This window comes from Trachurus trachurus (genome assembly GCF_905171665.1).
Source record: "Trachurus trachurus genome assembly, chromosome: 7".
NCBI classification, from domain to species: Eukaryota; Metazoa; Chordata; class Actinopteri; order Carangiformes; family Carangidae; genus Trachurus; species Trachurus trachurus.
Window position 1 is genome coordinate 7,501,273 of NC_139901.1, and position 18,658 is coordinate 7,519,930.

Sequence of the window (18,658 nt, forward strand, 5' to 3'; positions counted from 1 at the left end):
AGAGAAAGCGCAGGCCAAAAACACTATTTATGAAAACTAAAAATATCAGCCTGCTAAGAAGCCAGTGAATGATTGGGACAAACATTACAGAAACTGGAACATTAAAGGCATCATAAAAGTCGACTTCATAGCACGACAGACCTATTAGATTCTACAGCTTCAATTATAAAATGAGTGTATTGCCATTTGCTACACACAGCTGACTGTGTCATTCACCAATATGCCTAGAAAACAAGCAATGACGACATCAAAGGACAAAACACCGTGGATAAAACAAGCAGCATGCCTAAACAACAACACAAACAATCATTTCATCAAACAACCAACAGCAATATACACTTATAAAGGTGTTTACTTGCATACAAAATGCCTTCTTTCTTTGAATAAAGCAGGTAATGACACAATCAGAGCAGATTATTGGTTTTCAAATCCAGGGAGCGTGGATTTAAAATGGAAAAATCACTCGGAGCTGAACGTTTTGTCTACCTGGTGGTGTGATCAATGTCTGGTGGATCAATGTCTATATAACCAACAGAGCCTGTTATGATTAGCTGCTGCCACTGCCAAACCCAAACCCTGGCTGTTGATGCAGGTTGCATTTGGGGAAGCTATCCCTGCCCCCCTGAGGTGTACATTAAAGGTGTATGTCTAATCTAATATAAATACCAGGTGTTCACATCTGGGTCAACAACACTTGTCTTGGCCGGTGACGCCATCTGGGCTGCTGAGTCAGACTGTTGAGGTTGTTAGGTAAAGTCGCAGCCGTAGCAAAAGCCTTTAGCCACAATCAGGAACAATCAGAGCTGCAGCCCTACCTCAGAGATAGCCATAGCAACGGCAAAAGGCCGCGCCCGCTCAAGCTAATGTTATATTACAGCTAGTGGCCATGGATACAGCTGCTGGAACTCTGCTTTGCTCAGATCAAAGAGGGTCCTGTTGCTCAGCTCTCTGGGTCCAGAAGGGAAACACATGATTATCCTGCTCTTTGAATGTGTCTCTTATCGGTGGAAGAATTATTGTCAAGAATGCTGCAGTGTGGTTTCTGCCAGGGTGAGTAAGACTGCCCCGGTTGCACTTTGCCCTGGTTTTTGTTTGGCACACCGCAGATGGCATCAGTCCGGACTCTCTCTCTCTCCCAGGCCATATTTTGACTCACACACCCTGGCAAGACGGATGTACACAAGTTTCTGCAGAAATCGCCTATGAACATCTGCATGAGAAAGAATGCAGAACGCCTTCCGAGGCCGAAAAATAAAACCAGCAGCAGCATGTCCGCTGCCGACTCCAAAAGTGAGTTAATCACCAAAGTCTTCCATGTGAAAATGCCAAACTTTAAACAGAAATGAATGTTCACAGACTGGTCTCTGTAAAAACCACCTTTATACTTGACTAAAACTTAAAGGAGCTATACGTATCATCCAATATGTCACCAGACAAGAAGGAATTATGTTAATTTGAATCTAACTGACAACAATAGCACAGCCAGAATATTCACATTTAAATTTTTTATTTGCAGCATGCAAATCATGTTTATGGGGTGAGGGTTAGCGTCAGTGGCATTTGGGCATCCAGTATCCCAGTTACCACTGAGCTGAGGCTACAAGTAGGGGTGGGCCAAAATATCGATATGGCAATATATCGCGATACTTTATGCCGCGATACGATATCGATATTCAATATTTAAATATCGATATTTTTTTTTCAAAAAAAAAAAAAAAATTTCAAAAAAAAATTTTTTTTTCAATTTTTTTTTCAATTAATAAATCATGTTTCAGACCTAAATCCAATTGAAATATGTTGTTGTAACTTGCACTTGTATAAAATGGCATGGATAATTTGAATTACATTGTTTTGACTCAGTTTGTCCCATGAATTATCACTATCGTCTGATGTACATACAACTCGGATTTTAAGTGACACAGATATCGTGATGTATCGTGGATGAAATTTCTTGCAATATATCGATAATCGCAGAATCGCTGTACCGTGATATTATCGTTATCGTGGGTAAAATATCGTGATAGTATCGTATCGTGGGGTACCTAGTGATACCCAGCCCTAGCTACAAGCGTTGTGGATCATATCTGACTTTACTACAATAAAAAGATATCGCTATGACTCTCAAAAACGGCAGGAAAAAAGCAGAAACAAAACCAGGATCTGCATAGGAGAAGTGTTTGAAAGATGGAGCTGGCTGAGAGCAGAGAGGAACTTTTCAGAGTGGCTCATTTTCTCCACACACACCTAGCCTTTTGCACAATAATCCATTTTCCAAGTGCATAGTTGAAAAATGATGAGCATTTTACACACACCATCTTTATTTACTAACTCATGACTCATGAATCCTGAGCTGCTCTTCAAATTTAATTCAACACAGACTGACTTACAAATTCAACACAGGCTGTCGGCCATGACAACAAGCAGACTACAACTGTTCTGCTAGTAAGACTTAACATCCCAAGCAAAGGCGTAGTGATGAGCCAGTCAAGTGAAAGAACACGCCCACTGACTATAATCAGAATCTGATTGGCTGGGTGGCTAAACAGTCTTGAAGGGATAGTTTAACGTTTTGCCAAATTCGCCTATCACCATAATCCTTATAGTCATAGCAGTAGGTTCATTACCTTTAATTATCGGTGCATGTTGTTTTGAGATCTGCGGGGCAGAGACGTGAGCTGATCAGTGAACACAATAGAGGTGAGTGGTACAGGTCCCCTGTCCCTCATCAAACTCATCAAATACACAATCCAACAACTCCAAAACACTCATGACAAGTTGTCATCTGCACATTCACCACGCTATGAAATAATCATGTATAATTATGTAACATTACGACTCATGAAGCAAATACTCGGAACTACTTGCACTTTTGAAATCACTCCGCCCAGCAGCCGTGTCTGGAATGTAGTTCCGGCTACACAATTGCCCCGAAAACAACTCTGTCTCGTAATGTTACATGATTATTTCATAGTGTGGTGAATGTGCAGGTCACAACTTGTCCACGAGAGCCTTTTGGAGTTGTTGGATTGTGTATTTGATGAGTTTGATTAGGGACAGGGGAAAATGTACCATTCACCTCCATTGTGTTCGCTGAGCAGCTCACGTCTCTGCCCCGCTGATCTCAAAACAACATGCACCGATAATTAAAGGTAATGAACCTACTGCTATGACTATAGGGATTACAGCAATAGGCGAATTTGCCAAAAATGTTGAACTATCCCTTTAACAGTGTCTCATACAGCAGGATGCAACACTATCAACGTCCTCACTCACCTGAATAGACGGCGGTGACGTGGCTGCTGTTCAGTGTGTCTGAGAGGTCAGTGCTCGGCTTGGGGTCAAAGGTCACGTGCTCGGGGCTTCCTCTGCTGGTGGGCTCCGTGTCGATGGCGCCCCGCCCGAGCGGCTCCAGAGTGTTGAAGCTACCAGCCCACTGGCTGATGGGCTCGGCGGGGCGGCCGATGAGAACGCCCAGGGAAGGGTCCGACCTCCGACCCTGTAGGACCTTCCGTGTCTCTTCTATCCCACAATGCAACAGGCGGTAGTAGAGAAGGGCCTGGTCCCGGACGCACATGTCTGTCTCCTCCTCTGGAAAACACAAGGATGTTAACAAGTACATCTCTCTCTCTCTCTCTCTCTCTCTCACACACACACACACACACGCACACACACTCACCGATGCAGTAGTGCAGCAGTCTTCCCAGCATGTCCTGCGTTTCTGCAGGGCGGCACAAGAACAGCCTCATGGTGGCCGTCAGCAGCTCCATCTTCACTCCCAGAGAGGCCTCGCTCCTCACTCCATCAATGAACACCTCCAGAGTGTAGGGGGCGCTGGAGACTCGCTCCCCATACACACCAAGCAACCACAGCAAGGCCTGCCTGCCCTAATGGAGGGTGAGAAGAATATGTGTAAGTCAGAAGTCAGAGCTGGGAATGACGTCACCTCCGAGTTGAGAGCTTTCCAGTTGAAAAACAGACAGAAGTCGGAAAAATAGACGACTAATATAACAAAATGAAAACGCAACAATTTAAAGCAGAAGTAAGCGGAATGTTTGTGTTAATATAAGTCTTAAATAGTTATATCTTCCGACAGCAATCACTTATATAGACTGTTTGGTCTGAAACACGGGTCTGTCAGTCACTCTGCTCTGCTGTAAGCCGAGGAGAAAACTTTCCTTGTATCCTACAACCTTTATCCAATGAGGAGAGAGAACGGCATAAAGGGGTGGTCCTCTCTGTGTGTGCAGCCAAGGGATGCGCGTGAATGTGGTGACGTAGGGACGAGGGCGGGGACTGCTAACTCCATTGGCTGACAGTAAGTTAGCCAAAACGACCGGATCGCTTACTTCTGCTTTAATCCTTGTAAATGTTATTTGCAATAATTTTTAAAAAGCAGTAGAAAACTCACAACAGAAACATGTAACGTGCAACGCTCTTGGTGGTTCTTACACATACAGTGTAGAAAAATGTTATAGGAGAAATAAAATAAACAGTAAAACTGCAGAATGTTCACTACTGTTGACACGAGAAGCAGCCATCTTGAATTCTTTTCGGGTTAGTCGAATTCGTCAAACTTTCTGCGTCAAAGATCTGACTTTAGAGGGCGCTCCAGATTAAAATTACAATTTAAAGCTCAGAAATTCTAACTTCCGAGTGCAACTGGAACGCACCAATATACACCCTCACTTTCTACTCCACATGTCAATAAGGGCAAAGACACACTCATGGTGGTAAAAAACAAACTCCCCCTAAAGAAAAACCACACAATGCCTGAGATGAGTCGAACATTTACTGTAATGTCAACTGAAACCTGCTAAACGACAACAGTGGAAGTGAATTTCACTGGAACTGACAGCACATTTGACCTGCAGGAAGTCCAGCGTGGGTGGTGTCAGTGATGTCAGGTAGTGTTGCCAGGTTGGCTGAGTTTCTAGCCAGAGAATAAAGGCTGAGATATACACTGAAGAACTACAATACTCCAAATATTTTGTTTTTGCTTTTGATTTTACATTTCTTTCACATTTTGTTCACAAATGATCATGTGATTATTGCATAGGTGTGTCGTGAGCTCTGTGGTTCATTTCAATTGAAAGGAGAAGTGCTCCAGAACACACACTGTATATATAGATGTAACCTCTTCGACATCAACCATAGTTTTCACTTGATGATACAGCAGGTGTTGAGGTGAGTGGGCTGCTCTGACGTCACCATCTTCACCGTCAAACTAGGCAGGGAAATGCAAAAAGATTCTAACATGCTTGACTTCTCATTGAGGTTTCATGGAGCGTCCTGAATGCAAAATGGCTGTTCTCTAGTTATGTTACACTACACATCGCTGGAAATTTGTGGGCCATGACAAAATTGTGTGGAAATTTGTGTAGTCTGATCCTGGTATTAAAGAGAAATAAATCTGTTTACAGAAAAATATCCTCAATCTTTTATTTCAATAGAGTGAAAACAAAAGAGTTGCATTGTTACTTTTGCTACACTGTAATTATTTTGCATGGGTTTGTACAACCAAGTGTAATCCCAATAAATAAAGAATTATAACCTTAAAAAACCTGGGGAATTCCTGATAAAGATTAGCTACAACATTTAGCTTCAGTTGTGATAATGATCCAATAACAAAGGTTTACTGGTGTAACCCTCACAGAGTCATTATGCAGGAGGACCTTTTGTTTTTTTTGCCACAGCAGCATTTCATAGCAGCGGTTGGGAATTCAAATATAAGGGAAAGGAAAAATAAAGGAAGTGCAGGTGGGCAGAGAAACAACAGAAAAAGAGAAGTAACTCTGGGAGAGGGAGCGTGTTCACATGTAAACATATCAACTGAGTAGTTTTCATTAAAACCAGATGCAAAGCAGTACTTTCATGTTTAAACAGAAGCAGGGTTTCCTGTTACAGCTCACATACATCATTTTACTCTCATTCACGTGAGGAATTTAGTAGGCTAACTATTTACTTTGCATATCTAGATTAAGAATACAAAACAAAATTATGATGTATTGTAAATTAAGATGATCTTAGACTTCTAGTAATTGGGGATAAATTCAAAAGCTTCCCTGATTCGATCATTACAATACAGCAAAAAGTATATTGTGCATAACTCTTAAATGAGACACTGTTCATCTACATACAGTTCCCTGTGTTTTATTTTAAAAACAAAAAATCAAATCAAATGGCTTCTGTCTACAGCTCTTGTGACAACGCTGAGAAATAAGTCAACATGATGAGGAGATGTCGTTTGTGGTGAACTACTGTATGATTGGACACAATGGTGCTTTGTACAATCACAAGGAGAAATGCTAATGTGTGGGGGGGAATGAAGTGTGTGAGTGAGAACTGCATTAAGAGTGGTGGAAAAAAACAAACTGTAATACAGAAGCAGAACCTGCCTGATAATAAAAAAAAATACATGGAAGTATAGAAATAAAAATTGTGTTTGCTTCTTTCAAAGCTGTTATTGATGCTGATTTTCTTTAAAGGGGACATATTATGGAAAAATATCACGTTTTGATTTTGAAGGTTTTATGAGCTGTTCCCTCAGTTGTCATCCAAAGATGTCGTTAGTTTTCAAATTTGCATAATACCACCTACCACCTACCTGTGAGTAGGGGTGGTAGGGGTAGGGGCGGGGTGAGCAGTGGCTCATTTGCATGTAAAGGGACAGACACTGAAACCATGTGATTAGTTTCCTTTTTTCTTTTCCAAGACAAGAAATTTCTCATACCTTTTTGTTGACAGTTTCTGCGTTTTCTTCCGCCTTCCTCAGAACCAGTGACAGTTCTGAGGAAAGCACCATGGCATTATTATTGCTCATTATTGCCAAATGTCTTCCTCCTTTCATTAGACATCTAATGTCAAGTCCAGTTACTGGTTAACTTGCATTGCATCTTGTAACTTGCATGTGTGTGGACTGTGAAAGGAAGCAGCTAACCAAATAGCTAGGCAGAAGAAAACGCTGAAACTGTCAACAAAAAGGTACGAGAAATTTCTTGTCTTGGAAAAGAAAAAAGGAAACTAATTATTTCATACGGACATAATGAACTTTCATAATATATTAAGAACATCTGTGATGTTCGATCCTTGGGGTATTTTGACCAAAGCATGTCACAGACATGTCTTTAAGACACCTATTTTAATTCATGGAAATGGGGCATACTATGACTCCTTTAACATTTTACATGACTACACTACAGTGTAATATCTGTGCTGTGGGTATTTTATTTTATTTTATTTTATTAATCTTTATTTAAACAGGTAAAATCTCATGAGACCCATCACCCATGGGGTCTCATTTACAATAGAGACCTATTCCGGGTAGGCAGCAACAAAACACAAAGTTACAGACTAACTGAACATACAGGAGACACAAACATGGAATGAGTTCAGGTTCTGCTGCAGCAATAAATTGTTTAGATATTAAACAGAGGGTGAACCCGCAAGTGACGCAGAGCCTTTCATGCATGTGCCTGTGACCCCACGTCAAATTCCCTCATGGTCTGCCCGTGATTTAATCATGTGCAGGAATTATGTTCTGTACAAAGTAATAGATAGCGGGATTACAAGAAAAAGTTACTCGGTAACACGTTAGCATTTTTTGTTGTTAGCATTGTCAGCTTACACCTGCCGGTAACAACACTCTACATGGTTAAGTAGCTGGCGAGTGAAAGCAACATAACATACATGTCTACAGGTAGACATTGCACAGTCCTGTGGCTGATAAACAGTCAGTAATGCAGAGCTTCTAGTCACTGTTGACACTCAGAGCAGCCATCTTGGATTGTGAAATCCTGAGTGAGTTTCCTGGTTGAAATTCCCACGATCAAGTTCTGACAGACTGCACCAACAGATCAATGAAAGCTCTTAAACCACCATACATTCCATGGGAGGGCAATATTTAAGTTTTGTCACTTTACACCTCCACGGCCTGACATTTGAGTGGCAAATATTATCCTTTCTACTTGATCTATTTGATAGTTGTATTTAGACTGGGATAAACAAAGAACTGAAACATGGAGCCTAGTCACAGATTAAACTACCCAACAGGATATGCAACAGACAAATTAGTTGCACCATGAACTTTAAATGCTGTTTGTTTGCATTTTAAAACCACAGAAAAATTAGCTTCATATCTTTGGTATTGCTTCAAAACTAAACAATATTAAAAATAATAAATTAATAAATATAAATAGATATCAAATAAATACTCATAGATGGCAATCCAAGTTAGTCTAGTTACAGTATTATTTCCTGTATATCCTAGGGTGTGTCAGAATACATTCCATATTAAATAGTTTCCTTTAACTATTGTCTATCACTTTCTTTATTTGTTCTGTAGAGACCGCACCTGTCATCAAACCGAGTATGTAAACTGGTTCCAAGAAACAACCCCACAAGACAATGCCTGCATTTTTTGAAAAAACAAATAAACAGTAAACCTGTTAAGTGGCTGTTCAACATGACACTAAGCCCTTGGCACACACAGATGCATTGTGTGTGTGAGTGTGTCTGACAGGGTGTGTCTGACCTGGCTGTCCTGCAGAGAATCCTCACAGCCTTCGATTGCCAAACACACCGTGTCGCTGGACTGAGGGCACACCCACACCAGGTCACGCATTGTCTGCACCACGGCTGAGGGAGGAGAGAACAGAGTTGTTATGGAGACAGTTGGCAGTAGACTTGTGTGATTTAAATTTTTTCAATTTTATTTTTATTCTCAATGGCTGCAGCACAATTGGGATCAATAAAGCAGTCTGAATCTAACTGAAGTGAATTGAAACTGGTGGATATTGACCTTGATAAATCTAATATCTCAATACATTTCATCACAAGCATCACGATATGATAATATCAATTGTTACATTTCATGTTTCTGTTATTATTGCGTATTGTGTATTGATTCCTCTGCTTATTCCTATCACCACATTATTATCGCTCATTATTGCCAAATGTATTCCTACCAGTATTACTGGTTAACTTGCATTGCAACTTGTAACTTGCATGTGTATGGACTGTGGGAGGAAGCTGCTAACCAAACAGCTTTTTTCTACTACACGTACTTTCTTTCTGCATCACCGTGACCAAAACACAATCATATCATTGTATGACTCAGAGCGAACCACTGCTGCCACTAAACAGCCGTTCACTGTTTTATTTGTCACATGCCAGGGGGAGAAAAGCTGTGAGAAGAGGGTCGGACTCAGCAGCAGAGCAATGTGCAATTTTATGAAGAATGGCAATATCGTGATATTCAGTATAATCGAAATATTGATAAATATCAAATATGTTGGATACGGAGGGGAAATGTGTTTTACCAGAGGTGATGTGCTCCTGTTTGAGGCCGAGGAGTCCAGTGAGGATCTCCAGACATTTGTCACTGTAGCTCCGTCCGATGCGACCTACACATGAAAACACAGGACATACAGTAAGTGAGGCTGATCAAAGACAGAGAAGCCAAGTCAGGAGGTGGGGTTATAAACGCAGGAAATTAGATTTTAATAACTGAATTTCCTCCGTTTTCTAAATGCAGGATACGTTCAGGTCCTTCCTGTGTGTTTCTAAACACACAGGAACGACTCCACTGAAAATGTGACTAAACCAAGGGGGCACGGTGTCTCTCTTATCATCCTCTAGTTACTGTTCAACAGCTGTGGTGCGCACAATGTTGACCATTGCATTACAGGGAAGTGGTGTTTGACAGGAAATGAATGGATAGACACCATTTGTACTTACCCCAGTTAGGTAATGAGCCATAGAAACATGAAGTCAGATGTAAACTCTTACAGTATAAGTGGAAATAAAGAGGAAATCAATAGTCGGAGTAGGAGCCATAAAAAACTGACCCTCCTATCAATGTTTGATGTGATACTTCTTCAGACTGTGAGATGAAAGAATAAAGCCATTATCTGGACATGTTTGTCTGAACACCTGCATGCATTATACTGATAATAACTCATGGCGGGAGGTAGTGCATGGGAAAATCTGCGGGCTTCGGAAATGCAACATATTGAAATGGGGAAACCGAATATATTAAAGCAGGTAAATACAATCAAAAGAGAAATAAATAAATAAATCTACGAATAAGAATAAGAATAAGGAAAAACACTGAATTTGTCAAACAGATATAATGAGAATGGATCAAGGACCAGGCTAACAATCAGAGAGCATTATATACTTAAATAGGGACCCTTAAAATAAAAACTAAAACATTACGCCACAAAATTGTTTTGAGAATTATTACAGAGATCTATGTAAGGAGCAAAATGCAACTTCCCTGCAGGGGAATACTGTCCTGGAATCATTAGATTTACCTTTTATAGGTGAAGACCAGAGTAAAGTGCTTACTGCAGAGATTACAATGGAGGAAACTAGGAATACAACTCCTAAATGTAACGCTAATAAAGCACCAGCTACAAATGGTTCCCCTGTCAAGTAGTACAGGTGCCTGCAAGGATCAAATAGTACCCACACTGACTGTCTAAACTGTGTGGTGGCCCTGAGAGCTCAACACGCTGCAACTAAAGCAAATGCATGCAAAGACAAAAATGTTTGTCATATAATTTTGCATGTGTTCTCTTAAGTTGCAGTGAGTTGAGCTGTCAGGGCCACCACAGTATCCGCTTGAAGCACCCACAACAAGGCCCGTGCATGGGTGTGAGCGTGTTTACCGATGGCTGAGATGGCGGCGTGCGCGGTGTCGGCGTTGACGTCGGTGCAGTAACCTCTCAGCTCGTCCAGCAGCATCGTTACGTTCTCGTCATTCACCAGCTCCACCAGCACCTGCACAACACAATTATATTGTTAAGCACTATGCTGCTGCTGCTGCTGCTGCTGCTGCTGCCGGTCCTGTTGGTGGAGTGTTGATACTCCAGTGATTTAATGCTGTGCTGCTGTGCAGCTGAGGGTCAAACAGAGGCAGACTGGTTGTCTCTGGTGTGGATCAGGATCGTCTTTCATACACTTCATGGGCCTTTTTAAGAGAAAAGTAAAGGCCTGTTGTGATTCCACTTTATGTGTGGTAACATTCATTTCTACATATCGTTTCTTTACATTTAAGAAAACAAACTTTTCTTGTATTCATGTCACTACCCTCACAGTATCAGTGTAGAACCTAGACCTACTTTATAATGAAAAAAAAACAACTCAGGTGGGATCTTTTATATCTCTATTTAAATGATTTGGTAACCATGGTAATACATGCATTAGCTCAGGAGGGCAGGGACGTTCCCTGATCAATCAGCCAAAAGCAGTTCAAACCGTCTGTGCTTTAATCACACTCAGTGGAGACACTAATACTCCTGTTATACAAGTTGCCCTGCATCCACCTGTTAATCATTATACATAACACACAGGAAAGTGTTATTTCATAACACGGATGAAGCTCATAAAGGGATATTTATTTTTTTGGATCCAGCACAGTGTAAAACACAAAGCAGTGTTTATGTGCTGTCTGGTAAAGAGAGAAGTTTATGGCATCTGATTCTTTCGTTGCAATTTAACTGTACCTGAGATTAGATTAGCAACTCAATGGTACACATGGGAACACATGTAATAAAACAAGGAGGGTGGAGGTGACAGCAAATAAAAACGTCGATAGTGAGTCAAACAGGCACCGACCTGCATCTTCCTCTGTTTGATGTAGGCTGGTTCAGCATAGCCACAGAAGAAACGCTTGTAGTGCGCCCCCATCAGGCCAGGGAGGGAACGCAACAGCAGCTGGAAAGGGACAAAAAGAGGTGAAGGACTTGAAAAAAAGGCACAATTTCTCAATTTCCAAATAATCTATCCGGAAAATGCCTTTTTCATGCAAAATTGCCAAATATTACCTGATGTTGCTTTGAATGAACAAATGAATGACAGCATAATAATCACATCAAGGTTTATACAACGTCTTTGTACTTGTTACCCATTGTGAGGATTTACAGTACAAGCGTTTGTTGCTGATGTCTAACATCTCATAGAATTATCTCATTTATTTATTATTAATGGTGAAAATATATTGTCCAACAATACACATTAGCCCTAATGCTGTGTATGCTCAGTATATGTATACATTAGTGCGTGTTTACTTATGGTTTTATGTACCTGGATATGAATTATTTGTGTTGGCTGCAACATATTATATTATTTATAACCCTTTTTATAACAAAGCTTTATTGTTATTTTATTTGTCTATTCATGGTTCTCCTTTTTCTTATGCATTTGCTTGTATTCTTCTTGAACACACACTTTCATACCATGTGCTTTATGAACCATGTTGCTTTGCGTAGACTGCTCTGAGCTGATTAGATAAAATCAAACCATTATAGAATAAAAGTCTGATGGTAAAGCTGTGTTTCAGGGGCAGTTATGCTTTGAATTTATCTAACGGACATGACACTGCTACCAATTTACTCATTGAACTCTCAGTAAAAAAGCAAATATGTATATTTACAAAATGTCAAACTGAATCAAAAGTTCAAATACAATTGGATGCATATACAGTATTTCATATCTATAATAAAATACTTGAATTTGCAGTGCGGTCCTGTACTGTTTGTACATTTTCTACATGGATTTTTGTTTGAGGATCCAGCATCCATTTATATTTTTAGAGGGTGAGCGCATTGTTTTTTGGATTCCATATCCTAGATGCATATCACAAAGATACAGATTTTCAAAACAACTTGCTGACATGAAGGAGAGATAAGAGATTAAAGGTGACATAGATGTGTGAGTAGACGTCTGCCTCCAAACTTGACCCCGTTTCAAACTGACCTGTATGTGGCAGAGTGCGGTGAACCTCATCTCTCTGGACGCGCTCCCACAGGTGGCCAGCAGGGGTCCCCGCACCCGCTCCAGGGCGGCCAGGCCGACGGCGGGCAGCGCGGCGCTGAGGCTGAGGAACAGGCTGAGGGTGGCGGCCACGACGGGGGGGTGGGGGCTGACCAGGGACGCGTCCAGCAGGGACAGGATGTCGAAGAGCTCGTCCTCTGACTGAGGCCGGTAGCGCTGGAGGGTCCTCAGCACCTCGCACTGACCCCAGATGTCGCACTCCTTCAGCCTGGGACCACAGACACACAAAGGCCTCAGACCACCGCCCACACAACCGACTGATTACTGTTGTTCACACTTCACACTCCTATCTGTATCTGTCCATTAAATATGAAGCTGCACACGTAAAAACAGTCAACGTGAGTTAGCTAAAGAAGTGCTCGGTGCTCACAGCCAAGATATAGTCCAGCACACAAACCCTCATAGAAACACAACATGTAGATTTTACTCCTAGGGCCTAAACGATTAATCAGCTGATTTAATCATCTGGCTTGAGCCTTTCTCTTTTCAGACATATGGTATTTTTGTACTTGGCTTATAAGAACTAATGTCAAACTGTTCAAACTTTGCAGGTGAACTGTAAACTGTTAACAGTTTAATTGATTGTCGAGAAAACTAATGTTAAGTGTTGTATTCATTCAGCTTGTGGTTCTCTCATTTCTGTAGGTTTGCTCCACATAACACAGTCGGACTGACAGGGGCTTGTGAAAACAAAGTGTTTAATTATTAATAAGAAGCTTTTGATCTTTGTTTTTTTTAAATTGTTATTTTCATTTATTTAAGTGACATTTTCAAAGAGTTTACAGCAGTGCTGCACTGAGGCCATTTTGAGCAATTAAAGTTATTTATTGTTCAACAGTAAACTGTTGAGTCTCCAACACATTTGTCACAAGTGTTTGAACCATATCTGATGGAGGGATCGTTGCAAATGGGGAATATCTGCCTGGAATCTGAAATGTAGTATCAGCATCAGCCCCAACCAGATCGTATCGGTCCGGCTGTAGTTTTTTATACTGTAGTTTCTGCTCAGATTAATCAGTCAGGAGATCAGAGTTAAGTAGCTTGGGACTGGGTATTGTCAATAAACTTTGTTTATACCAATTTAATGAAAGAAGAAAATGACCATTTACATTAACTTACATATTTTACTTTTATCTTTAAGCTCAGTCTCTTACATTCGCAGATATAAACAGCCACTACAACAAGTAGGCTATATTACATATTGATTTACTCCTTAGGTATCAACATTTGGTATTGAATGATGGTATCAATCCAATTCTGTCACTTTTCAAGTTCAATTCCCATCTACTTCTGGTAAATACATGTTTTTAGTTGTTAAATTTGTCTCACAGACACAGCAGTGCTACCAATTTACACAAATTTGTGCATTTCCAACGTATTTTAAACTGCAGTTTGTGAATGTTCATCATGTTCAGTTTTTCCTGCAAGTATTTGTTTTTTTGTTCATCTTGAATTAAAGACTAGAGAACAGGGGAGACTTGATGGTTTACCCCTGGGAGGAATAAAATCCCAAAAGAAAACAGCAACTTCCTGGAAATTTACAGAATCTCCTGTGGTGCTTCACTGGCAGCTCTGTCTACAAGAGAATCTGTCAGGAAGCAATTTGGCTGCTCTGATTTGATTAAGTTGAGATGAGTGGTTGAGGGTTTTACACAGAGAGACAACCTCTGCAGATTCAGGCTCTTGTTCACGTTTACTAAGACGCACAGAAACAAGGACAAGTAAAAAAAAAAAAGAAAAAGATCTCATTCACTCATTTGGCAGGTGCTTCAATCCAAAGTGAAGGAGATCAGTGCAGAGGGAAACCTTGGTGTAAGTATAACCTATTAGTAACGTCCTGACTACAGTTTATTTGCTGCCAATACCAATATCAATCAGTTATGGATGAAATCAGCCAATCCACTACCAATACTAATCGCTTTTTTAGATTTGTTATAGTATCAACATGTATTTTACATTAAGGACGACTGAATTACACACTGTAATATTACTTATATATAGTATGTGTTAAATTAGGTGAATTAAAACCATTATTAACTGAAGAGTGAAAAAATAATTATTAGGCCTATTCAATAAGCCAAACAGTGCTACCAGAGTAATAAATAAACATGTGTCAGGATGTTCTCTCTGTTACATTGTGTAAACTGAAAAACAATAGTGTTTCAAGTCAGATCAGACTGCATTCAAATTGTGTGTGTTTAATTGAAACGGTGGTTCTCCTCTGCGTTCAGTGGCTTGTTCCACCAACAGAGAAACACGGATGAGAGCAGTCTGGACTGAGATTGACTTGTGAGCAGGAATGGCACTGATCTGATATGTTAATCGTTTTTTTCTGCCTCCATCATTAACATGGACGACATCATGTGGCGCAGCAGTGAACAACCACTTAGTCCAGGGGTTTCCATCCAACAGTTTTTGGCTCGTGATCCCATTTTGACATCACAAATTTCTGGCGACCCCCATCAGTCAAGATGCACCAGCTCAGATTTTATATGTTGCATTTTATTTGAACTCGATTTATATTCGAGAAAGTGAAAGTATAGAATACAGTTGTTTAAGATTTTTATTTTATTTTATTTTGTATTTATTTTTACATTTAATCTTTTTAGTCTTAGCATATTTATGGTATAATTTTAGTTATTTTTTATCATTTCTTTTAATTATTTGGTTTTATCCAGTCCCTGGTGTTTCCTCACGGCAAATTGTAGAGTAAGATAGCGCTTCAGTTGCCTTCTTTTAAGCTTTATAACTGAGTGTGTGCGGGTGTGTGTGTGTGTGTGTGTGTGTGTGTGTGTGTGTGTGTGCAAGCGTGTATGTAGCTGCGTGACTTTGGGTTTTATTTTTGCTTTGTTTTGTCTGCTTTTATGGTGTAAAGCACTTTGTGCTACATGTCTTTTGTATGAAAAGTGCTCTGTAAATAAAGTCTGATTGAAGATTGTCTGTGGTGTTTTAAATCATAATTTTAAAAAGAATAATAATTAGTTAAATATATTTTTATCAGTCTTTTTATTTTATTTTCATCAATTACTAGACATTTCAGGCGACCCCATTTGAATTCCAGGCGACCCCATGTGGGGTCCCAACCCCAAGGTTGAAAAACACTGACTTAGTCCCTCTACAACATTATCCTTAAAACATGCATCAACCACATGTTAAAACTCCCTTCACTTCACATCATGACTTGACTCCAAACTGACCTGTTGAGGAGGTGATGCGTGATGGGTTTGTTTATGGCGACTCCCCCCTCATCCTTCAGGATCTCCTCCAGGGCTCGGAGACAGTTCACCATGACGACGGGGTCTGGGTCCCTGAGCAGGCTGTACAGCTCGTTCACCACCGCAGCATCTATAGGAGTCACGGGCAAGAGGTTAAGGACATGAATGCTGCTGCGGGGCGGCTTCAGTGCTCCAGGCCCGCTCTCCCCATCCATGCACCTCACAACCAGGTGAGGTTGTGACAGACAGCGGAGTCATACAGATGCTGTACCTATCTCTGAGCTGGTCTGGAGATTGTGCAGTTTGGCCCAGCCGAGTACGGCCACTCGTCGCACACACGCTGCTCGGTCCCTCAGTCCGGCTGTCAGAGGCTGCTCCACATACTCCACCAGACTGGGCAACCTGGGACACACAGACACACAGTCACAGGTCTGATCATCCCAACAATCTCACAAATAAGAAAAGATTTTGCATTTCATTCTGCTGAGTAAAAATATGTAATGGGATGTGTGAAAAATTCAAACAATTTAATTAATGTCAATTAAAACAATAAAGTAAAGCATAGAGAGCATGTCTTTATAAGGTAGAGGATGAAATTGGGTTGTAAAAAAACACTAAGTGATAAGGGTACTGCTATTGTTATTGACGTCTTAATCTATTATGGCTTCTAATTTTTTGTTATTTTATGCCTCATTGTGACTACAATGTGTGTATGTGTATTATGTGTGTGTGTATATACGAATGAATGAATGAATGAATGAATGAATTTTATTTTCGAACATGTATAAAAAAAATGTATGTAACTATTGTACATACAAAATAAAGAAAAAGAGAAATTAAACAAATACAATAAAATAAAGAGCTAAGACATAACAAAACACCGCACACTGTTCGAAAAAGGAGTGGGAAGAAGTACAATACTTTAAAAAATATATAATACTACATACATATCCTCGTAAATGGGTGTGAACGTGTACGAAAATATGTACACGTGTACACTGTGCATTTTTTTTCGTGTACACGTGTACACGCTTCAGGACCGCTATAGGTTGCTGTAGCCTTATTTTTTATTTTTGCCGGTGTTACACCGGAGCGGAGGAGACCCGACGGCGGATTCTTCCCGCCCCCCTCCCCCCCCGACACGCACCGCACCGTACCGTAACTGGAGAGATCCGCCCGGTGAGCGTTCAGAGTCGACCACCGTACCCCCCCCCCCCCACCCACCCCCCGGTCTCGCTGACCTCCACCCTTCCTGATCCGCCGCAAGTTGCAAGAGCCCCGCGGAGCCCAGTCTCTCCCTCCTCTCCTACACTGCAGCACCTGTCCGCGGCTACAGCTTGGCTCGCTCCACCGTCCTTTATTTCCTATAACTAATACCGTATTGCCTAACTAAACACGCATATGAGTGATCAGAACAGTAAATTGTTTACGCTACTTTTAACAGGAGTAAGTCATTTAAAACGAGGAGCGAGCCGAGCCGAGCCGAGCCGACATGGTGCAGCCCAGGAGAGGTGCTGAAGTGCGGATGAGAGGAGAGGATAGACCGGGCAGGAGCAACCAGCCCAGAGGCGTCTCAGTCCTCGGCCGTCTTTAATGTCTCTAGACACCCCTTTCAATCCGTTTAAGGTTATTTGTTTGTGTTTAGGGAGGCTATTTGCATAGAATATTTTTTGGCAACCAGAAAAGCAATGTTTGACCCGGCGTTTATTTCGGATGGGCATTTACGGTTTACTCGGTGGCGGCGTATGGAAGCCCATTTCCGCCACTTGAGAAAAAAAATTATGAGATCCTAAGTCATAATTATGAGATAGCTAAGTCGAAATTATGAGATACTAAGTCGAAATTATGAGATACTAAGTCATAATTATGAGATAGCTAAGTCGAAATTATGAGATACTAAGTCGAAATTATGAGATACTAAGTCATAATTATGAGATAGCTAAGTCATAATTATGAAATAGCTAAGCCGAAATTATGAGATACTAACTCGAAATTATGAGATACTAAGTCGAAATTATGAGATAGCTAAGTCAAAATTATGAGATACTAAGTCGAAATTATGAGATACTAAGTCATAATTATGAGATACTAAGTCGAAATTATGAGATAGCTAAGTCAAAATTATGAGATACTAAGTCATAATTATGAGATACTAAGTCGAAATTATGAGATAGCTAAGTCAAAATTATGAGATAGCTAAGTCAAAATTATGAGATACTAAGTCGAAATTATGAGATAGCTAAGTCGAAATTATGAGATACTAAGTCATAATTATGAGATACTAAGTCGAAATTATGAGATGGCTAAGTCAAAATTATGAGATACTAAGTCATAATTATGAGATAGCTAAGTCAAAATAATGAGATACTAAGTCGAAATTATGAGATAGCTAAGTCAAAATTATGAGATAAATCAAAACAAGTTTGCTATGTTACGTATGGGGTTTGTTTGAATAGGTCCAGCTGAAGGCTCCTGTCATAATAAGTAAGTGGCCTAAGTGATAATAAATCAGTGGATCATACAATATTGTTCGGGATTTATGTCCTGATGCTTTTTTGTCAGTAGGTGGCGGTAGCCGTTGCAGTGCTAACAGAAATGCTAAGTGC

The 18,658-nt window shown here is 40.5% G+C and overlaps 1 protein-coding gene across 1 annotated transcript in view; it reads right to left on the minus strand.

Moving 5' to 3' along the window:
- ap4b1 (adaptor related protein complex 4 subunit beta 1) overlaps positions 1–18,658 on the minus strand; it is a 32,586-nt gene that overhangs the window by 4,972 nt on the left and 8,956 nt on the right. The window contains exons 3-11 of the mRNA XM_083974952.1: positions 16,324–16,454; positions 16,035–16,182; positions 12,760–13,045; positions 11,620–11,718; positions 10,671–10,782; positions 9,318–9,401; positions 8,531–8,634; positions 3,677–3,884; positions 3,274–3,588 (exon numbers count right to left, since the gene is read on the minus strand). Of these exons, the coding sequence (XP_083831078.1) occupies positions 3,274–3,588; positions 3,677–3,884; positions 8,531–8,634; positions 9,318–9,401; positions 10,671–10,782; positions 11,620–11,718; positions 12,760–13,045; positions 16,035–16,182; positions 16,324–16,454 (1,487 nt within the window). The remainder of the gene's footprint in view (positions 1–3,273; positions 3,589–3,676; positions 3,885–8,530; positions 8,635–9,317; positions 9,402–10,670; positions 10,783–11,619; positions 11,719–12,759; positions 13,046–16,034; positions 16,183–16,323; positions 16,455–18,658) is intronic.